The sequence below is a fragment of the Oryx dammah genome, unplaced genomic scaffold (assembly GCF_014754425.2).
Source record: "Oryx dammah isolate SB20612 unplaced genomic scaffold, SCBI_Odam_1.1 HiC_scaffold_22, whole genome shotgun sequence".
Classification (NCBI taxonomy): Eukaryota; Metazoa; Chordata; class Mammalia; order Artiodactyla; family Bovidae; genus Oryx; species Oryx dammah.
In genome coordinates, this window is record NW_024070206.1 from 20,264,841 (window position 1) to 20,289,130 (window position 24,290).

Below are 24,290 nucleotides of genomic sequence, written 5' to 3' on the forward strand. Positions count from 1 at the left end.
CATATGGTACAGATGAACACAAGTGAGCTTCTGGTGGCTCTCGCTTCCCCCCTCCTCTCTGGGGACAAGTGAAGAATAAGGAGAAACTTGCCTCAACAGCTCTCAGTCATGACTCCTGCTAACCTAGGCATGTTGGCAGGGGGAAAAGCAGAGGTCTCTTGAAAACAGCATGCCAGTCTCCCTCTGCAAAGAGACTGGAAATAGTGTTTGAACCCTTGTAAGTACATCAGCTCAAAGGTCAGCTTCTGGAAATATTTTGCAGCAATGTGGATATTTAGAAACTTATATTCATAGAAACATGTCTTACTCATAAGGCATAATTCTTTAACAGTACATTTAGCAATCAAGAAATCTTTTTATGCAACATCTGAAGAAAAACTATTCATGTTTGAAAAACTATCAATAATCCTTTTTTTTAAAAAGGGAAGTGAATACAGTATTTAACACAGCACACCCAGAATATAAATTATATATGTATGAGACTCAATATTCAATGCAGAAAATAGACAAGCACACAAGTAAAAAATAATATAGTTAAGTGCTATCCCATAGGTTATGTATGAGACTGGAACAACGGTAAGGATCAGTTTAGGAAAAATAACATTGTAGGCTTCATTTTTCTTCAAAATTTGAACTTGAGAATTAGGAAAAAGTCTTTTAGAAAGATTTAAATGAGAAAGTGGCACTTTTAATTTCTGAATTTTAGTTTCTAAAATATTTGAGTATTTTTGAAAAATAGCAGTAGAAGCCTTTTAATCTCTGACCTCTGACATTTTTATAACATTTTAGATTTTAAGGTAGGTTTACGTGCTCAGTGTCTTTTTTTCCTTCAAAATATCCCCTTTAAATAGATATTATTTATTATGGATGAGAAAAAGGAAGTTGAGAGGAAAAAAGTAACTTGAGACCACAAATTTGGCAAACTGGCCAGGCCAGAACTGAATTTGTATCTATCTTCACCAAATTTCCTTTGTTTCTCAACTAAAGCGGCCTTTAAAAGGCAGGCAGCATGACCTTGAAATTTTTATTGTGTCAAAAAAGAAAATAAGGCTGAGAATGTTTGCTGCTAATGAAAGAACTAAGGGGGATTTTTCTAGCAGAAAGGTATGAGATGACGCCAAAATTTGAGCTAGGGTGTTAGAAAGCATGTCCTATGTTATTCACCAGAGAGCAGAGACAATGTATTGAACAGCTCTTCCAGCTTAATATATCATTACCTCACTTTGTCTTAAGAAGACATTGGTATTTATCTTATTAAGTTCCTTAACTTGGACTCTTATCAGTTTAATAAACTTAGGAGTGTCTCAGACCAACGTGACCTCATGTGTCTTTGTTTCGCCAAACTCCAGGAGAAGCTAAGGGTACTGAAATGTAGTGGGTCATACAGTTTCCACAACAGACACCAAAGGATGTTCATTTACTGTGATGATTAAAGTGATTAACACATGTGAATCATTTACAACACTTATCTCCAAGTGAAAACACACAAATATTGCTGTGAGAAATTAATGCAATGTAGTAGAAATCTCACAGAGACTAAGAATCCCACATGAAATTCACGGCAAAGAGAAATCCTTGGACAGCATCTGTGCCACAGATCTAGGGCAGCCAGTCTCACCTGAAGCAGGATACAAGACATTTTGTATACAAAGATACTCTCAAAAACAATGAACTGATGGATGTGTTTGACTTTATTCAGGGCATTTTAGAGTTATGAAAGAGAGAGTAAGGAAATACAAAATATATATTTACACAGAGAACTAAATAAGAAAAATTAGAACAAGGCTGAGTAGTAACCAAGGTAATAAATAAAAATCCAAGGCAAAATAAAATTAGAGTACACTCTGCGAGTCTCAGAGCAGCAATATATATTAAAATCCTTTGCAGGGATCAGTAACTAGAGACTAAAAATTTAATAAAGCAAAATAGCTTACACCTTGTTAGAAACGAAGAGAAGAAACACAACAGCTGCTTTTGGCTAATGGTACTAGGAAGGGTGGAGGGACACAAGGGAGAATTTAGGTATTTTTCTGAGCTAAGTAATACTTTCCAACTTTCTAAACTATGCACAAGTATGTCAATAAAAGTCTAATTAACTGAAAAACAGAAACTACTTCTTTGATGAACAGAATCCTTTGCTTTAGACACTGCTAACAGTGGCCCAGGTTGATCTGCTTCGGATATAACCAGGTTACAGTAATGGAACTAAGCACTGCTGCTGCTGCTGCTGCTTAGTCGCTTCAGTCGTGTCCGACTCTGCGACCCCCTAGATGGAAGCCCGCCAGGCTCCCCCGTCCCTGGGATTCTCCAGGCAAGAACACTGGAGTGGGTTGCCATTTCCTTCTCCAATGCGTGAAAGTGAAGTAGCTCAGTTGTGTCCGACTTGTAGCGACTCCATGGACTGCAGCCTACCAGGCTCCTCCGTCCATGGGATTTTCCAGGCAAGAGTACTGGAGTGGGGTGCCATCGCCTTCTCCAGGAACTAAGCATTAAACACGCTTAAAACAGAAGCTTCATTACAACAAAGACGGGGTAGGCTTTGATGTCAATAAGCCAGAGACTGAAAATGCAAATGGAATTTAAAACCCAGCATGGGTCATAATATTGCATCAAAACAAATCAAACATGGTATTTAAAAATGCCATTAAATTTTCAAGCATATATAATCATACATAATCATAATCATGCTTGATTAAATCATCTTATTATATACATAAGCATCTGAATATCTTTAAATAAATAATGTCAGCTAAAATTCAAGAACTGATGTTATATACAAAGGAATCATTAATGTCTTAAAAAAGGTATGACAGTGTAAAATTTTTATAAGTAAAATATGCTTTAATCACTACATCTAATTATCTGACAGCAGAATGGCCCTTCAAATAAAAATTTTGCCAAGTTGCTTGATTATCAAATTAAATAGATTTTATGAAAAGATAATACTAAACCCATAATAGGAATTAGCAGTTAGAAGGTAGAAAAAGGGAAAATAAAACACAAATGAGCTGGTCGGGCAATGAATGAAATATGACACCAGACTGTACAACTAAGAAGTGAGTTAAATTACTCTGGGTTAAATTTGATGTGTATTACTGCTCCTCCTGTCATACTCACATCTCTGTGCCCACTACTAGCAGAATCATGGAGTGGAGTGTCATCATCTAATCCTTGTGTGTTAACATCTGCTCCAGCTGCTATCAGTATCTTAGCAACATCATAATATCCCACGTTGCAAGCTTCATGCAGTGGTGTCCAACCTAAAGTTACAATATTAATTGAACATATGGTTCACTTCTACTAATTCAACACATATGCTTTTAATATAACCATGTGTGATACAGTAATTCTAAATGTACACAATACAGAAGGAAAAAGGAATGATGAACAAGCTACTGAAAATAAGTACCTAAGAAAACCACTAATTTTACAGAAGGTTCATCCACAATAATATTATTTCCCATGAAAGTGAAATCGTTCAGTCATGTCCAACTCTTTGCAACCTCGTGGACTGAAGCCCATCAGGCTCCTCCTTCCGTGGGGTTCTCCAGGCAAGAATACTGGAGTGGGTTGCCATTTCCTTCTCCAGAGGAGCTTCCCGACCCAGGGATCAAACCCGGGTCTCCCACATTGCAGGCAGACACTTTACCCTCTGAGCCACCAGGGAGGCCCCATTATTTCCCATGGGGCTAAATTATTTGACAAAAGTATTAAACTAACATTTAAGCTTACCTGATGAATATAAACTTGCTATAATTTATAATAATCAACTGAATTATAAAAATAAGAGTAGAAAAGGGCAAAATAAGCTTGTTAGGGTCTTGCAATAATACAAGATATTAAATAGAGTTCCCCGTATACAGCAGATTCTTGCTTATCTATTAATATTTTATATACAGTAGTGTGTATATGTTAATCCCCAAAGTGAAAGTGAAAGTGAAGTTGCTCAGTCATGTCCAACTCTTTGCGACCCCATCGACTGTGGCCCATCAAGCTCCTCTGTCTGTGGGATTCTCCAGGCAAGAGTACTGGTAATCCCAAACTCCTACTAACTTATCTCTTTCCCCTACCCAGGGCTCTCTCATATGCCTTTTTTTTTTTTTTTTTTACTTTCTTCCATATACTCTTGATGGGAGTGAAAATGGATTAAAGATCTTTCTTTTGGAGGGTTATTTGCCTGATTTTCAAAAAAACACAAAATTTTTATCCTAAATTAGATAAAAAATTATATGGTAATATGCCAGATAAAACAGAAGCTTAATATTTAAGAATCTGAGTGATTACTGACATGGAATTGTAGTAGAGATCAGGGTTTCATGTACAAACTCCAAAATAGTTTTACATTAAAGTATACTTTTAGAACACTTTTAGTTCAGAAAGAGGAACAAAGAATGTCAATTAAATTGTAATCAGAGTCTGTTTAGGTGATAATCTCAAAATTTTAGTTCCTGAGTATGTCTTTAATTACAAGTCTTACCTGCAAAATCTTTCACATTCACATTTGCCCCTAAACTTATTAGTTCTTTGACTTGTTTTACATCTCCTCGAATAGCTGCCATATGTAAAGGAGTTTCACCACGTTCATTTCTTTTATTAACTTTATCTTTTTGTCGAGATGAGGAACTGGGAGTTTTCTTTTGGGCTGGTGTTGTTTGCGATGGATGATTTGGTGTGGAATCTGTAAGAAAGAGAAAAGTTTAAAGTTTTAGATTAAATATTTTGTAATATTCATGTAAAGGTTTTTACAGGTAATGTGCTAATTTCTTGGATTGAGGGAGTACCTTCTCACCCAAACAATCTGACACTAGACTTGGATAATCCGATAATGACCCAGAATAGATCTTCCTTTAGTGTTATCAAATACTGCATGTGCCAACTAAGAAAAAAATGTTTCACTCTGTCCATTCTACCCTGAAAGTACTTGCTCAATGAATAATTTGATAAACTTCAAAAAAATCATTTTTCATGGCATGTTATGATATTATTTTAAGACCTAGATGAAATGACATTGAAGGCTAGAGTTTACACGTCTTACTCAAAGTACTGGACTCAAAGTATGTATTCCAGCATTAGGTACAAATTAAAGTCATAGATGATTTTAGTATGAAATGAAGCTTATGATCCGTAAGAAATAAGGACAGTCTAGAAAAAGGCCTTTAAAAAGGGGCTGATAAAGGAGGGGAAAAAAGTGCTTTGCTTTGATTTCTATCTTTTGGTATTTGTTCCAGTTTCTCTCCCAAAAACAAGAAAGTTAAACTGCATGACACTTAAAGTCTTCTCCTCCCCATTTCAGAACTAAGAAAAACACAAAACAAAAAATAATTTCTTAATCAATTAAGGATTCGAGACATATGTACAGTGTTAGTAATTCTGAAAATTTACAACTATTTAAAAGAAACAACAGCTCTAAGGAAAAAAAAGTCTACAGAAAATAATTTTCCAGCATCATATAATGACTTCCTTGCAAACTGCCACAATGGGAATGCTAAAATATTATCCCTCTTTTCTCAGTAAGAAAAAAGTTTAAAGTTTACTTTTTGATTTTTAAGGTACATTGAGTTAGTTTATCTATGAATTTCTATAACACACACTCCAGAAGTACACGAATCTTGTCTAATTCATCACTGTATCTCGACTGCTTATAAGACTTCCTGTTACACAGTGTACTTACACAAATTTGTTGAGTGAATACATGATTATTATAATATTTATAGTCAAATTATTTATTTAGGAAATTAGTGATTGAACCTAAAAAGCCATTTTTAAATTCAAACAACTTGCAAGGAATTAACTCATACAAAATTTTCTCAGCAATATAACACAGACAAAATAACAGTAGTACTACCCATAATGGCAATCAGAATAAACATGGGAAATAAGTTATGTAATGGATAAGACTATGAACCTTAACAACTGTATCTATCAGCTGGCAAACAGGTTGATACTTCAAAAGCTTTCCCCTCTATACATGTATTAATAAGGAGGACTGATATACCCTTAAATGAAAAGAACAAAGTGCAGAATAGTATTACAGTATTAATCTTATTTATATTTAAAAACAAACAACAACAAAAGATATGTTTACATGTTTATATCTAAACAACTGAGAAGAAATTATGAATAGGGCTTGAAGCTCAAAGGGAGAGGTTATTGGAAATGAGGAAAGATTTTTAGCTTCTTGCCTTACTGCATTAATTCTTTAATTTACTCTAAGGATAGAGGTTCACAGTATTAAATAACACTTTTAAGAAACAAAAGTTTTCTCATCTAGCTATTAAATCTGAGTCAAAGTCAACACTTTTCAAATGTTCAGAAACATTTGAAGTTTAACACTGTAAATAACTTTGATTTGGCCAGTCTCCCCAAGTTGTGGGTGGAAAGGCAGAAGAATAACCAACACAACATGCCCCACTTTAAACAGAAAGCCCTAACACACTCTTGTTAGTGAAAGATATAGATATACTTACGTTTTAATGGAAACTATGATCTATAGAAACTCTAAGAATTTTATCAAGTTGTCCCATTTTTTAATAACAAAGAGCCAACACTGGAAAAGTTCACTAGAAAAATTGTGTTCTTGTCAATGCATTTCAACAGGGTCTGTCATGTGTTATACAAAGATGCCCTGAAGAAAAGAATTTTTCTTCCAAATTTTTGGAACTTTTCTTTCCAAAAGAAAAAGATTTCTCCAGAGAGATTTACTTTCTTCTTGCATTGCTCAATGAGAACTTTATACAACTTAAAACTCTTGGTTTTAGCTACCGGAATGTATAACTAAGTTCACTGCTCAATGTAGTAACTATCCTAGCCCAGCTGTCTGGACCTTATCTACCTTTTAAACTCTTTTAATAAATGAGCAAGTTTGTTGTTTGTTCCTTCTTTGTCTTCATCCTGCTGGTAAGCCATCTTTAATCATTTCTGGAGGGCAAACTATTGATACTTGAATAAACACACACACACACACACACACACGAAGCACAATATCTTAAATGGAAACGTGAAATGAAACATGAAATAAATTTACATAATACACTGCAGATATTTTTCTTTTGAAAATAGATTTTGTTGTTGCTGTTGTTCAGTCATTAAGTCATGTCCGACTCTTTGCAACCCTATGAAGTGCAGCATGTCAGGCTCCTCTACCCATGGGATTTCCCAGGTAAGAAAAATGGAGTGGGTAGCCATCCCGTTCTTCAGGGAATCTTCCCAGACCAGGGATCGAACCTGTGTCTCCTGCATTGCAGGAAGATTCTTTACTGTTGAGCCAACACGGAAGCCCAAAATAAATTTTAGCAGATCTTAAACAATAAAACATGAATTATACTCTTGCTTCTAAAAGCATGTGTAAGATTACCAGCTTACAATAGAGTGCTAACTATAAAAGTACAGTATAACTATAAAAGTAAACTATAAACCTAGAAGCAGCTCTATAGAAACTGAAGTAAAACTTTCTGCAGGAAGGTAAAGGCATGCACAGTTCTGCAACTGTGTGTTAAAGACTTCTCATGTGGACTGATCCAATTCTAAATTACAGTTGACCCTTGAACAGCTCAGGGATCAGGGGTACCCACCCTCCTCACATTTGAAAATCCGTGTGCAACTTAGAGTTGGCCCTTCAAATCCAGAATTCTGTATCTTCAAATTCAATCAACCATGGATCATTCAGCAGTATAGTATTTACTACTGAAAAAAAATCCGTGTGTATGTGGACCCACTCAGTTCAAATCTGTGTAGTTCAAAGGTCAACTGTACTCATTTTAGTTGACAAAGATTTACTGTATGTCTGCCAAGAGCCAAGATCCCTGCTCCTGTATAGCTTTTCATCTAGCAGATGAGACAGACAATAAACAACTGTCACACAAACACATGTTAAGATTACAAATTTATAAGAAACTGATTAAATCCAAGAAAGGACAAACATTTAAAGTAGTTAAAAATAACTGTCAAGACACAGCTACAGTGTGAAGAAAACCACAAGCACACAGGTCAGTGATGGTGAGTGTCACCTGGACTGTTATCCCGTGCTGTCATCTGCATAAGAAGTGCCATCTGCTTTCGCTCTGAGAGTGGGTAACCAAAGAGAATGCTAACTGGAGTGGACTTCTTAGTTCCAGCTTCCTTTTTGGTTTTCTTCTTTTCTGGACCTTCTTTCTCTGGAATTATTAATAAATATGTAAGAATCTGAAACAAATTTAAGCACTCAAAAGTAAAGCATAAAGAGACTTTTTAAAAATAGATGATACATGTTTATGAGAAACAAGAGTAACAGAAACCTGCAATAGGCAGACAAAAGAGCACTAGGGTTTCATTACATAAGCAATTTTCTCCCTGAATGCTTTGAAAAAAAAATCTTAATTATATAATTTTCAGAAAATTAATTAACATTTGGAAATTTAGTCCTAGTACGATCTGTATTTTAATGATCGATTCTATTAAATAACACTTCAAACATTCCTTAGCTTTACATCTCGGAAACTCCTTCATTCACTTTAATCTTATTCAATTATTCCTAAGCCTGTATAGCAATATTCCTTCACATTACCTCCCTAATTCCACTAGTAATTTGTGCATCTTCTAAGGAGCTGTTTAAGACAAAGCACATCACACAGAGTAATTACTGAAAAATAACACCAAATCACTCTATTGCAGTTACAGGATAGTTGAACATGGAAGACTATTAATCAAAGCTGAAACTGAGCAAAATTAAAGATTCTATATGTGTGTGGAAAGGGGCTGGGGAATTAAGAGATCCTGCAAAGATTCAAAAATGTCTAAAAATTTTTCAAAGAGATTTGATCCACCATAAAGCCAGTTCTCAGAGTTAGCTATTTGGCAAATCTCTGGCAAAGGAGCCAATATTCCCCATTATAAGCCAGAAAATTCAGATGGAACTGGATTCCACAGTTCAAAGAAACATAGGTGCCTGTTACTCCTTCCTTAAGGACATTTCTGGGAATTAATTCAAGTGGCCCTGTGAGATGAGCTGCCTGTTAACTGTCCAGGCATCTATTTCCTGGAAAATCCTGTACCAATATCTGGGATTTATTGATCCAGGTTTGCAGTATACAGAGGAGCTACAAAACTATAAATAAATTAATAAAAATTGTAAACAAATGTAAAATAGCAAAATGAGTACAAGAAGACAGGCTTAGTAGTCAATACTGTTGTTTTTCTCAGGTAGATGTGGCCAGCAGTTAGACTACTCCAGGAGATAAGCATTTATTGATCTAGTAACTTTCAAGAAATGAATAAAAGTTTGATACTATTTATGTATTACTGTATTACTATTTAAGGCATAAAATCCTGTGGTGTGCCACTTTAAGTTAATCAGGACAAACTGGCATCTTAAAGGCCTGGAAAAATCAAAGGGCCTGTTTTTATACTCTGCTGCCCACAAATCACCCAAAATTTAATAGCTCTAAAAATGTCCATTTTGTTGATATTTGCAGAATTTTACATAACAGAAATAAAAAATTCCAAGATTTTTAAAGTCAGCCTTTATTAATAGTTCTAATATATTATTTTCTTACTTTTCATTTCATTAATGATCCAATTAGTATAAAGCCCATTTTAGCAGTGTTACACCTAACTTACTAAATTTATTATAAACCCCTAAATAGGTCTTTTGGAGAAACCTATTTTTTCCTGAAACACATTCTTTTTCCTAATAATGTTCTGTATGCTTTGGTTCTCAGAATTAATGAGGAACCACAACTGTTGTTTTAATAGTTCTTGATCTGAATACCAAATCTTTAAATATAATGAATGTACTTCTCACTTAAATTAAAATACTTATAACAGTTTAAAGAAAGAAGTTGTTTTAAGAAAAAAAGTACAGTTTAGTAATTAGAAGAAGCAAAATAAAAAATACACATCTATCCTTAAAACACTTTTAAAATTTTGGGAAAAAAATTTCTTTTATTTTCTCATTTGCAAACTCTTGATTTCTGGTTTTAACTGCATTTTAGTAACACAATGTTTTAAGAAGAATATGCTTGAGGACTTCCCTGGCAGTAAGTAGTTAAGACTCTGCACTTCCAATGCAGGGGATGGAGGCTAGATCCCTGTTAGGGGACTAGGATCCCATGTGCCATGAAGGAGTGGCCAAAAAATTTTTAAAGAGTAAATTCAATAAGATTAAGATCAAAAAGCAAAAATCAATTATGTTCCTCTATACTTGCAATGACCTCCTAAAAAAAGAATATACTCTAAAGTGATACTCAGTTTATAGCAGAAAAACTTTAAATAATGAATTCATTATTAAAACTCCATGCTGCCAAATGAACAAAGATATAATATTTTGGAAAAGAATAAACAAATTGGATATATTCCAAATGTTCAATCAAAAACTCATTACTAACATTCATATGAACACCATTTTTTCTCTGAGTTACCTTAGCCATCTGTCTTGAGTTCATGCTTTACATGAGATATGAAAATAAGGTAGGTGAACAGTAGCTGGTGTAAGATAGATTAGAGATAAATTTATACCATTAAAAAAAATCATAAATCTTAGATTAGTATGTCCCAAAGTGTGCTTTTTCATGTTGAAACCATTCAACAAAACTCTGTGAAAGCATGGATTCTTAATAACTGGACCACCAGGGAAGACCACCTTAAGAGATTTTTAAAGAAAAATCCAGGTGGCTCACTTAAGACTAAAGAAAAACAGATACAGCCTTTTCAACAATCCAGTATTCTTTACTTCAAGGTTCAGAGGACCTTTAGAATTACAGAGATATCTCAGTCTTATAATCCTGAAAATTAGTGCTTTCTTCCCATGTCTTATCAGAATAAACAGAAAGCTCAACATTGTCACATCTCAATTAAGTATATTGAGAAGAGACAAAAATGTTTTTCTTGGGGAACTAGTTCATAAGCCTACCCGTGTCTCAGAAATATGACATCTTCCCACAAAGCAGTCACAGTATAAGGAATGAAACCATGGGAGCTACAATTCAAATACAGATGGTTCTGCAGTATCTAGTTTCTGACAGGTGAGTGCTTATATCTTCCGATTTCCAGCCATGACCCTCAGACCACAGGCAATTTCATCACATACCGCTCTTTTAGGTGTGCCTTGGTACTTAGGGGGCCCATTTTAGGAAAGCACCACTAACTCCACAATAAGTGTAGATCTGTTCAATTTAATGCTAACTGTAGACAAGCCATTGCCAAATTTTGATAACTAAGTATTACTGACTTATCAGGTCAATTGACAGTTTTCAGGATAATTTTAAGAATAATTACTTCGCTGTATACCAACTCCACAAATTTATAAAATAAATACAAAGTATATTAGAAACAGAAATTTTTAGTTTTTACAGTTAAAGGCCATATGCTAAAAACTGGACACTGAGGGACTAAACAATATTTTACATGTAAAAAGTTCAGGGATAAGAATGTAAGCTAATTAAAATTTTTTAAAAAAAGAGAGAATAAAAACACCTAGCTAACTTAGTTTTCACATACTAGAGGATACATTTACTCTTTGATGGCATTTCTCCAGGAAACTTCGTGTTTTAATCCATTTTTAAATTCAACAGGGGCAGCAAAACAGTCAACAGACTAAAGAGGTCAACTGAAAAAATTTTTAATATGTTTTAAAAAACACCGCATGCTTGAAGAGTAAGATGACACTGTCTATGAAAATCACTATGTGTGGTATAACATGTGAAGGGCGTACAGCTAAGAGATGGAGGACCACAGCACATTCCCACAGGGGTCACTGCTCAGCACAGCTCCAAGGTGTACACCTCTCATACTCTTCTATGTGAATGGGTCCCCAGCTGTGCTGTATGCCTGAGTGGCTGTGTAGGATCCTGCTTGCAGCATCCACACAGAACATGTCTTGGGCATGGTACATGGGAGCTCTCAAATGAAGCTGGAAATTTTTATGTCACTCATATAGTCACTTATTCAATCACAGACATCTATATGCTGGTTTGAAAATAAGTTATTTATAGTACAAGAATTAATTATAAATGTGACAGAAACCACTGGCTAACAGGAACCCCTGATAATCTAGTTACCTGAGCATGTCCTGTAAGAAGATATAAGTCTCTCCCCCCAATTCTCACTTGTATGTCCTGGGTCTGAATCTACAGAATGAGAAGAGACAGGAGAAGAGAAAAAAGCATACGAAGGGAAATGCAGAATTCAACAAACCAACATTTTTCAAAAGACCACAATGATGTATCACTGTTTTTCCAAAAGATTATGTTTAAGGTAAAGCCAAAAGTACATTTAAAACACAGGTTTGGCCAATACCTAAGATTTCAGTTTCTTTAGTCTTAAAGCTAAAAAAGTCAACTATGTAGGTTGTGATAACAGTTATTACTGAGGCTGCTTATTAAAACATATCATCTTTCTTTAGAATATTTTTTCAATCTCTGAATATTGATAAAACAGACAGTACTCTAACTGCTTTTCTGTTTAGAATTTGCCTTTACAGAACTTGAATAAAGACTTGAATCATCCTTTTTGTTCTATGAATGCCAAAACTACTCAGAAGACAATAGAACATTTTGGACTACAGTATCATTCCAGACCAAATATTTCTATAAAACTATAAACATTTCAAATACTATGAATTATTACACTGACCACCTCTTAGAAAGAAAGCAGGCTAAAGCAAAACAAAATTTATCAGCTAAGAAATGGAATGCTGCCTAACAACTCAATAAATTAGACAATTAAGAATATGGAGAACTGATTTTTGACAGTACGGCCAGAGCAAATATTTTTACTTACAAACAAATGCTACTATAACTTAAAATAATATTATTCTAATCTTTACAATCTCAATTTATTGGCTCATAGTTTTCTTTCCAGAATGATTACTATAGACATTATTCATGAGTTCAGTTAGGTATAAGTAAAAAACAAAAATATTGGGGGAAAAACATTTAGAGAACAAATAACTTCTAAACATAACATTTGCAGAAAAAAAAAAAAAAAGCCTAAAAGTTTAGTGATGAGAAAGCTCGCTCAATTGAAAGGGAAATCATTAATAAAATAACATTTAGACCAATCCTAGAGCCAATGGGTAAATAGATTGAATCACAAGCCTTCCAATAAACAATTACATTTGCTTTTTGTAATTGTTAACAAAACCATTAAGTTAACAACTAGAAGAATTCTATGAAGAATATTTGACATTTCATTTCAAGATAAACAAAAATTTAAAAAGGCCTCCACAGGTTGTAAAGCAAAGTGGCAACTAATACGTTGCACCAACAAACTGAATTAAATGGATAAGTGAAAGCAGATCATATTACTACGATCAATTAAAGAATAGTGGATAAAATAAACTTGCTTTCAATTATATTCATTAATATAAGGAAGCAGTTTAATAGTTTATCCAAACCTTCCTTTGGAAGTAATTAATCTATCCTGACCCCACATACCCTTTGGCTTTTACTCAAATAAGTATGCTCATATTTGGGGCATCTGTATATGTATTCTATAAAGATTTAATTAAGGAGCTAGAAAATTATCAGGGGGAAGGGACAAAAATAAATCTATAATAGACTATCTCCATGAAAATCACCAAAAGATGAGTATCCTTATTAAGCAAAACACTAATTTTATCTGTTACTTTTAACACAGTTATCAGGAAAATAACACTTTTTTTTTTTTTTTAAGTTGTCTTCTCCAAAGTTGCTTGAGTCATTAAATAGGGTAGATCCTTCAATGGGATCAAAGCCTCAGGAAAGCAGGCCTTAATGGATGGCCGGCAGAGACTGAATTCAGAGTATGTGAACATCCTCTACAACTGCGAACATGGCCTCGGGGAATGGAGCATGCTGTGCCTCTCTGCATCTCCTCCTTCCACATTTATTCACACATTACTTACATATGCCACTAGAAAAGACACAGTAAGCAAATCGATAATGCTTATTAAGAAGAAATAAACATTTTTTAAAAAGAATGCTGTATTTTTTTTTTACTTAAACATGCAAACTAAAACGAAATACTACTGGTTTATCACTATAGATAATTAGATCTATCAAACCTAAAAAAAAAAAAAGCAAGTGCCCTGATGTTATTTGAGATTAAAGAACACAAATGTACTGCTGGAAGACTTTGTAACTACATATCATTATTTTAGACAAATATCATAGAAACATTGTATCCTTTTAACCCTATAACCCTACTCTTGGAATGAATAAGAAAAAATTCAGGGTATAACAAAAACACAATCTGGAAAGATACTCTTATGGCATTATTCATAACAAAATAATTCAAATGTAGGCTGGAGGCCAAGAAGAGACTCACTCATGTGTAGCCTCAAGCAGTCAAGTTCAGTACTTTCATGTTAAAGAACTCTTATGGCATCCAACGAATGCCATTAGGCTAGGAAAGAAAATTAGTATGATTTTATGGTGGATAGAGGAGGAATAAAATCCACTCAGTTAGAAACATTAGCAACTATTAAAGATAACAGCAGTTATCAGTTATTAATATTTTGTTGCTGTTTAGTTGCTAAGTCTTGTTCAACTCTTTTGTGGCCCCATTGACTGTAGCCTGGCAGGATCCTCTGTCCATGGGATTTTCCGGGCAAGAATACTGGAGTAGGTTGCTATTTCCTTCTCCAAGCGGTCTTCCCAACCCAAGAATCAAACTCATGTCTCTTGCATTGGCAGGAAGATTCTCTTAACAGTGAGCCACCAGGGAACCATATCAGTATTATAAGGTGCCTACTTTAAATATTCATTATCCTCTTCCTATTAATAGGAATACCCCAACTTTGATTAGAGTGACAATATACCCAACTCAAAAATATTCAACTTTTCAGACTTTCCTGCAACTAGCAGAGCCTAACCAGCTAAGGTGCAGGCAAAAGCATCACTGATCTTTCCTGCCCAGGAAGGATGTCCTATGACTATAAGGCAAAATGCTGAAGGACAAAGCCTATATACAAGCTAAGGGTGGCAGAGCAGAAATACGAAAGGAACCTAGTCCTTGTCAGTATTACTGAACTGCTGCACTGCCTATGCCTGCTCTTACTGCAGTAGATGAAAAATCTCTAAGTCAGTTTCCTATTTTAATTAATATACTGCAAACTGATTTTATATGTTATGTCACTCAGAGATCACAATTTCTGAAGCTGGTATTATATATGCACTTTTACAGATGACACAACTGGGACTTATGAGGAACTCAGCTAATCTGGCCAGAGCAAGAACTCAACACTGGTCTGTCAGACTCAACAGCCCCTGATAAGAAACACTAGGGTCTGACTTCTCTCTATTATAACTATAATAACTTATCTTGTCTGAATTCTGGATGTCTGGGAAAGACTGAAAGTAAAAGCTAAAAAATGGTGATAAAGCAAGCTGATGATGTAGCTGTAAAGAAACAATTTGTTTTCTTGTCTATACAGTAACTCACTGAGCCTTACTTCCATAGGCTCAGTGAGTTACTGTATAGACAAGCCTCTTAACATTTCATGGGACAAGATTTATAGAAATTCTCTAATAGGATAGGACAATGTGGGATAGACACTGGAATGATATAAGTAGTTATGCTGGAGATTCGTTGAAATGAAGACAATTATGATATAGCTATAAAAACTCATGGGCAACACTTCGAATTATGCTGTAATTTCCCCCCAAATTTTATCTGTCTAGTTAAGCAACTACTTTTCTAGAAAGTGCTATCTTTTAAAAAATTAACAAACATGAAATATTTGAGGATTTAAAAAGTTTAAGACACACTAGGCTATCTCAAAATGAAGACTAGGAATGACTCATCTGGTTGATGACATTATTGCAGATTATGAGAACCAGTGAATCTTTCCTGGACAATATGAATGTCTTAAAAAAAATAATAATGGTTGTTTTATAAAAATAATGTATGTCTGTCATGTTAAACATTCAAGGCATATAAAAAAATACAAAGAAGAAAGTAACAAGTCATCCCCAATCCTGGAAACATGTTAACATCTCCTGAGTATCATGCAAAGTACCTTTCTAAATGTACGTAAAGACAGAGGGATCAGGGGAGAGAGAGAGACAAATCAATTTATGTAAGAGGAAGAAAATACCATACACATGTGCAATCTTTAAATAAAAATCTGTAAGATTAATTTTAGTTTAATCCAACATAAAAGGAAAAGGAACTAAAGGAATCACTTCTCTACAAGAGATTCATATGCTAAAATATAAACACAGGCATATTTATAAACATACAGATAAAATTTTAAATAAGGAAAGATTAGAAGTTTTAAGCAATAATTTTGAAAAAAAATTTCAGTTTTAGACAAGTTCAGTTAATCCCTTGACATGAGAGAAGATGAGCTGAGTAGCACTCAGCTTTTTCTCCTTTTTCCCCATTCCTTATTCTTTTACTTTTCACTAACTCAGGGTTTATAATCTTTACATTTTTATTCAGGACCCTTAATAACTCACTAGGTTTAGGTTTAGTTCTACAATGAAACAGTGTTTATATTTAAACAATTTTCTCTTTCTGTACGTGTGTTAATATCTGTTTTATGTGCATAGGCATATAGACAAATATAAAGAATATGACATAATGCAATCAAACAGTACATATTATTTCATAACGTGTTTTTTCAATTTGTATACTATGAACATCTTTCCATACTGCTTATTCTTCTACAATATTATTTTTAACAGTAAAAGGTATTTCCTTAGTGTTTACCATAATTAAACAAATCCTTTACTACCTGACAGTACTTTCCTGTTTTTTCTATTAAAAGTTGAGAGAAATATACTTGAAGATAGTTTTCATTCTCATCAATAATTATTTATATTGAATAAATGCCAAAAGAAAGAATAAGTCAAATGTTAACAAATTTAGTTTTTAGCATATGTTGTTATATAAAGATAGTTCTATAACTTAGACAAACTAAAGCAAGTTCCTATTCTAAATCAGTGACCAGTTTTTATGATTTAATGAAAGTGTAAGTTGCTCAGTCGTGTGTGACTCTTTGCGACCCCATGGACTATACAGTCCATGGAATTCTCCAGGCCAGAATACTGGAGTGGATAGCCTTTCCCTTCTCCAGGGGATCTTTCCAATCCAGGGATCGAACCCAGGTCTCCGGCATTGCAGGTGAATTCTTTACCAGCTGAGCCACCAAGGAAGCCCTTGTATGATTCAACCAATGACAATTTTCTCAGTCATTATAAACTCTATTTCCTTAACTACTATTATTTCAAACATTTCTTTGTCAACTGTAATTCTGGTGTTCTGAACCTGCTTGTATCTTTTGTCCATTCTCCAATTTCTGTGTTTTTCCCTTCTCATGTTAGAGAACTTTAATTAGATTAAGTATTATATGTTGTATTTTTCCCTTCTATACTTTATCCTGTATAGTTTAGAATATTAAAAAGATCAATGTCATATATGAGTTTTGGTGCTATAATTATCATTCATATTTAAAACAGCCATTAATGGTACTCTGGACTCTTTTTTAAAATTATGAAAATAAGACAGCTTAATTGTAAATAAGACACTTTTCCTTGGGCCTGGGGAAATTCTTCTCAATGCTTTGGATGTGTGTTTATGTGTGTTCATGCAAAACTAAGGCATTCATCTGTTACTAAAATTTATAAATTCAGACTATCAAAACTACAGATATACATTTAAATACATCAAAATCTTATTTAACGTTAGCATGTGACCTTTAAAAAAAAAAATGTTCATACTATGCAAGTCTGAGAGAGAGCTACAATGCCCCCTATTAAATTCAAATAGTGGAAAGACTGTAGCAGAGAAAAGCATTATATCCCATCAATAAATATGAACCAGACCATGTTCATTCAGTGCCTAAAGTTCATATGTTCCTAAATCTTTCTTCTTTATTTTACACTAAATGAAAGATAAATAACCCAGCTGATCTAATAACAAGGGTTCTCTTGGGAAGTGTGTTATTTTGAAATCATATATTCTGAAAAACATGTTTACAACCTTTGAATTTTTCTAAGTCCCTTCTTCAAACTACTAGTAGGAGAACACTGTCACTGGAAAACAACATAGTTAATGTAAGTACTTTAAAAATGACTAGGAGAAGGACTTCCAAGGAGAAAGTCTGAGAGAAATTAAAGCCTGTAAATGTGAAGGCACATAAGCACCTTCTTCTCAGCTAAATGACCTCATAACCTTGAAAACAATGCTAAAAAATAAGGAGGGCCAGGCTTAAAAAAAAAAAAAAATCCAAACCTTTAGAAGGCAGTAACTTAAAATGAACAAAGCACATAATTTCTTACTCAAAAAAAAAAAAAGCAATTTTTAAGGTTTAAAAAATGGCATTAAGTGTTTAAGAAAAATTTCTAATTCAAGCTAAGAGAAATAGCCAAATACACAAAAGGAAACCTAGCTGCTACCGAAAGTGTACACTAAAATTAGGTTATTTTCTAAACTATATTAGCATAACGCATTTCAAAAGTCCTTAGGATATTTTCAAAGATTCTGGAGTGAAGATTATTTCTATACTGATGACTAAGGTAGCTAGAAAGATAAAAGTAGGATACAATCTTTGTACATATATTTAGAATGTAATACTGATTTTTTTCTGTGAGTGAAACTAAAAACTAAAACATTCTTAAGAACAGTTCATTATTAATACTTCATTCAGGGGATAAAACGATTATGATAAACATATAACAAACATTCAAGTTTATATGAGTTTTAGGAAATGACTATCTTAGGGCTAAAATACAACCTAGTATTTATAGACAGTGGTCATAAGGTTCTAATCTATTATGAATAACTGGGATTGACTGATGTCAAGTATCATTCCTGATATAGTGAGAGTTTTGAGGAAAAAAGTACTATGAATTGGACTGAGGCAGCCTCAATATTTTTCTTCTTTTTTTGGAAGGGACATATTTCTGATTCGTTTCTGAATCTAAAATGTCTAAGCTTTTTTTCCTTTGGTGGGTTCAATACTTTTGTCCACAAAAACTGAACAACTCTTTCTCAAATTTACCACATCAAAGATCCATGTAACCGAGTAAATTTTCAACACTGAAATGCTCCCCAAGAAATCAAGTTCTTAAAATGATAAGAGCTCTGTAACACTGAGACTAAGAAAAAAACTGCTTTTATATATGATAGAAATTGTATTTGGGCAAGGAATATATGAATTTCTGCCCCAATGATAAACCTGAAATTCCAAACTACAAATATTTCTCTATAAAATGTAGTGTAAGAGAAATGATAAAATCACAGTAAAAAAGGATAATTTTACTAGGAAACAACAAAGTTTCCTACCTGTGTCTGAATCTCGTTCTTCATTTCTTGATGGGCTGATGGTAAAAGGAAGTTTACGTTTCATGGATGATTTTTCTTTCATCTCCTTGCCCACATCATTTCGATCAATTTTTGGAGTTTTGCTATAGGATGCAATCTTGTCTTTACTCTATTAAAAAATAAAACATGAATAAAGTTTTAATGATACTAGCTAAGCAGTACAGTATTAAAAAATACTTTATGAAGGAAATTTTCATACATAAAAGTTGAAAGGGTATTACAAACTACCATCATATTCAATGTCCTCAAGGCGCACTTTCAACATGTTTTCTAAACTGTTTCATATTCCCTTTCATTTAGTAATATAATTTTAAATAACAGTAAAACAAAGTATCTTGAATAATAGAACTCTATGTCTAAGACAGACATCATCCAATAAACAAATATATAAATCAGAAAAAGAATTCTAGATTGAACTGAGTAGTGAAGATAACTGAAAAATAAAACCATCAAATTATTTCCCAGGTGTAAAGGAAAATCCTCTTGAGCTGTCTTTTCACTTCTGCTAATGAAATGGAGCTTCACAGACATGCCTTTTGCTTACAATGCTGTTTTAAATGGTCAATTTTATTATTATTCTGGCATAGTGAGGCCAACAGGTCAGGAGACCACTGCCAATGGAAAGAGTTTGTCACTCACAGCTCCCAAGAAAAGAGGGCATGTCACATGTGCAATGCAGTTTCTCCTGGGGAAGCCCCTAGCCAGTTCAGGGAGGCAGGGGGAGGGAAAAGCAGGCAAGTGGAAGCTTTAGTGTGGCTTCCACAGGAAAAGGCTAGGAGAGCAAGCAGGTTTAGGGTTGGCTAGTCCGCGTAACTTGTGCAGGGTCTGGGGTATACGTGTCACTTCTCTAGTTGTCTGGTACCTGACGGTTATTTTGGGGTAACCATCAGGGCAGGGGGACAGTGGTCCAGAGTATGAGAGTTGCTAGAGCTGTAGTTAGGGATGAACCCTGGATTGCTGGTTTGCAAATGAAAGGTGTGGTCACAAATGAGCTATTTATTTTCTCTTGGAACTGAGTGGCCCTGGGAAGGATAGTCTGCCCAAGGTCAGTGAGGCCCCAGATGTCCAAGTATCAGAAGTAAAAAGCCATGATTAACAAAAAGGTTAGTCAACAAAGTTCAAGAGATCTGCCTTAGAAAATACAAATATTTTGTTATTAACAAAATAATCTAAGAAAAACATCAAGAAGTCCCTTCTACCTTGCATATATGTTATGATACTGTTCTTTGACATAAACAAGTTAAAAGAAACCGTGTTAATATGTTACATGAAAAGTGTTCACAAGACTATATCAATCATGTCCTCCTATGTGATAATTTGGTGACTAGTGTGAATATTCATACAGGGCTTGTAAGATAGCCCAGCTGGTAAAGAATCCACCTGCGATGCAGGTGACCCCAGTTCGATTCCTGGGTCAGGAAGATCCCCCGGAGAAGGGACAGGTTACCCATTCCAGTATTCTTGGGCTTCCCTGGTGGCTCAGACAGTAAAGAACCCATCCACAATGCAGGAGACCTAGGTTCAATCCCTGGGTTGGGAAGATCCCCTGGAGAAGGGAGCAGGTACCCATTCCAGTATTGTTGCCTGGAGAGCCTGGCAGGTTATAGTCCATGGTATCCCAAAGAGTTGGACACAACTGAGCGACTTTCACTTAAGTGTGAATATTCTTAACTGCTGCAAACTTAACTCTGTTCTCAAGTAAAACTGTCCTTAAAACTCTTACCCAAAAAAAGTGTTTTTGTGAGAATCTTAACACTAAAAACTATTTTCAGATCTGGGGAAAGTTAACTTTCAAAAGAAACAGTTACTTCTGATTGTCCTGTAATTTCTGTATTATCAAATAGTATTTATATGTTAATATAAATACTCTTGTCTATTCAGGAGAGGGTCACCGGCACATTCTTCTTTCATACAATGACATAATAAACTTGACCGATTTTTTCATTTTAAAATGTTAAGTGCTTTTCATTTACACTCATGTTTTTCTTAAAATAATCTACAACAGCCATCACACACAGCATGAAAGTATTAACAGTTAGCCAAGAATGACCTTCTATCACTGCTGATATTAAACAAGGTGCTGATAGTCTTTACCAACTCAAGAAGATAGAAAAAAAGAAATATAAATTTACCTGGAGATAATTTAAAAAAAATATATATATATATAAACCTTTGAAGGATACAAATCAAAATGTTAATGGCTATCTGTGGGTAATGGCATTGCAGGTGTGCTGGGAGATAATCCACCATGGCTTTCTTGCATTTCTGTACATCTAGCAAACAGAAGCACTAAATAAATCCCTTTGTTCTATCTTTTCAAAGTTATCTGTATACAGAACAGCCTTGGAAGACAGAGACAGTGTCTTCCTATGCAGCAAAGGGTAAATTAGGTCTGCTCACTGTTCAATATATAACTCCTATCTTTAGGGCTAAGGTCAGGTAGATTTACCTCCCATTAAAAAGATTTGGGGTTCCTCTCCTGTTACACAATCCACTGTATATGTAGTTGTCACTGGCCTTCACTACATCCCTTTGTGAGAAATAGGGCTCTGACAACAGACACAAACACTGATACATGGCTACTGCTATGGCTATGTGAAAAAAACTCCTTTCTATCTGACCCAGGAGTCTCATGTCTTCTGCTAGAGTCCATGAAACTAATTAGCCTGCAAATAGGGTAGAGTAAAACCTCAAGATCCTTCATCTCAAACAAACAATTTCTATTTTCATTATGCTTATATATTTTTAAATTTTTCTACAGTGAACATGTATTATTTGAATAAAAAAAAGTTCTCAATTATCATGTGGAGAGGACAGGAGATAATGAAGACTGAACCTTCACTGATGATGAAAAGGTAGATGATTAATATTCACTCTTTCACACTTCATGAATGTAACTCAAGATTTAGACTATCAGAAAATGTTTAATAAAAGATGTTGCTTTGCAAATTATGAACACCAACTTACAGCTAGAAATGTTTCAGTGGAAAAATTTCTAAACTAAAACCAATGGGGGAAAAATCCCACAGATTGTCAGTAAAAGGATAAAATATTTGAAGAATTTTGAGTAGGTATTTTTGATGAACCCCTAACTATTGTGATACTTAAGAAGGTAATAAAATCATTTATATAAAAAGCATATTGCTATGGAATTATTATTTAAAATATAGTCTATTTGAATGCATTTAAGAAATTAAATTTTGGTTCAGGTTATTTTTAAATTTAGAAATCTCTTAACAGCAATGTTTTGTGTTATATTATGCTATAAATATGGTCTCTATTTACATAAAAGAACAACTACAGATTCATTTCTAAAAATTTTATGGAAGGAAAAACTCAGCAGAAGCTACAAATTGGCTTCAAGGCCAATAACTCACTAAGAAAAGACAATCCTAAGAATATGCTTTGCAAATAAATAAGTGAAAAAAGATAATCATGTCGCCTTCTCTCCTTCCCCTCTAATTTTGTCATAAGAAACAGTAGTAACATACAGTATAAGCAAAAAACTGAGAATGGATAGTACGGCCCTTCCTCTCTTAAGCTGTCAAATATTTATTTAAAATGAAAGAAAATTACTTCCACCAGCAGCTTTGGATGTCAAGCTGCTCAGAGATCTGGAGCATGGCAATACTAACCACCATGCACACTGCTTCAGAGGGGCTTCTGACCCTTACACAAACACATGTGTGCTCTTGAAAAAACACTGAATGATTAAACTGAGGCTGAGAACAATTAAATATATCCCTTTGGGTAAGCCAACTGTTAATAACTAAAGAACTTAATAGTTTGTATTTATTCTTCCCATTTATTTTATAAAACCTAATGATTAGTAAGCATTCTTAACTTACCTAAGGAATGTTTTTAACAGAAATATATTAGTAAAAGTTTTTGCTTTTTTGCTTGCCTCTACAGTTTTAAGAAATCACACTTTTATGAAAGCAATGCTCAGGACTACTACATCTGTAGTGGCAATCATCAAAAAATAAAACAAGTACCTAGAAGACTAAAAGCTTCAACAATTTTGGCCTTATAAATTCAAATCCAAAAACTGACATCAAGCAACCTTCACTACACTTAAGCATTTAGAAGTGAAAGTTCTAATTCTCTCTTCAAATCTAACACTGCATCCCATCCCCACAACTCTGAGATTTCCTCTACTCAGATCACGGTAAGGGATCTCCACTGACATAACCCAGCAACTCCATCTTTCCCGTTCACCGCTGTGGCATCTGGCCACTCTCGGCTGTGCAACCTCCACTTCTCTCTTGTCCTCTCCTGATCCCTCCTAAAATGTGTGAATTCCTCAGGGTATACTCTCCTCCACTCCTGCCCCATTCTCTTTGGATGACATCATCATACCTATAGGTCACGTTTCCATAAATTCTCATACTTTTAATTTTCTTTTAGCTGTTCTCAGCTCTACTCTCGTTTTATCTACTTATACCTCTATTGGATGTTCTGACTTCATTCAACAAGTACAAACCAAACACACTTCCTAAAACAACCTCTTGCTTTTCCTGAGTGCCCTCTCAGGGAACAGTCCAATCAACCTCAGCGTGGACCCAGATCACTTTTCTACATACACAGGTAAATCTCAGTAATTCACTTTCAGAACTGCCAATTCTCTCTATCCTCACAGTCACTGCCCATACTGCCTCCTCCTTGGATTTTTAACTACTACTACTGATCTCTGTTACGGCCCTTCCGTTTGGCTCACTGGCTACAGGATAAATGTCAAGATCTTTAGCAAGGAACACAAGGCCATAATGAACTGGTCCCTGTCGAAAGCTTATTTCCTATCCTCCATCCTTCATAGGCTACATCCTAACTTTGTGTGCAGTACTTTAACAGATTCTTGTCTTTTTTACATCTCCTGCTTAAGACTACTACTTACTCTCATTTTCCTGCTGGTCACATATGTACTTAACATGGGAATCCAGATTACGTATCTTTTCCACTGTGAGACCCCATGAACACCCATAAACTGACTGCTTTTCTCCTTTGTC

General features: G+C 34.5%; 1 protein-coding gene across 4 annotated transcripts in view; it reads right to left on the minus strand.

Moving 5' to 3' along the window:
- Positions 1-24,290, minus strand: part of ANKRD12 (ankyrin repeat domain 12) — a 97,852-nt gene that overhangs the window by 34,433 nt on the left and 39,129 nt on the right. For 2 of the 4 annotated variants that reach the window (XM_040264632.1, XM_040264633.1), the window contains exons 3-7: positions 19,246-19,393; positions 12,033-12,101; positions 8,007-8,153; positions 4,478-4,678; positions 3,118-3,260 (exon numbers count right to left, since the gene is read on the minus strand). In XM_040264632.1, the coding sequence (XP_040120566.1) occupies positions 3,118-3,260; positions 4,478-4,678; positions 8,007-8,153; positions 12,033-12,101; positions 19,246-19,393 (708 nt within the window). The remainder of the gene's footprint in view (positions 1-3,117; positions 3,261-4,477; positions 4,679-8,006; positions 8,154-12,032; positions 12,102-19,245; positions 19,394-24,290) is intronic. The other 2 variants (XM_040264634.1, XM_040264635.1) reach the window with 1 other exon arrangement.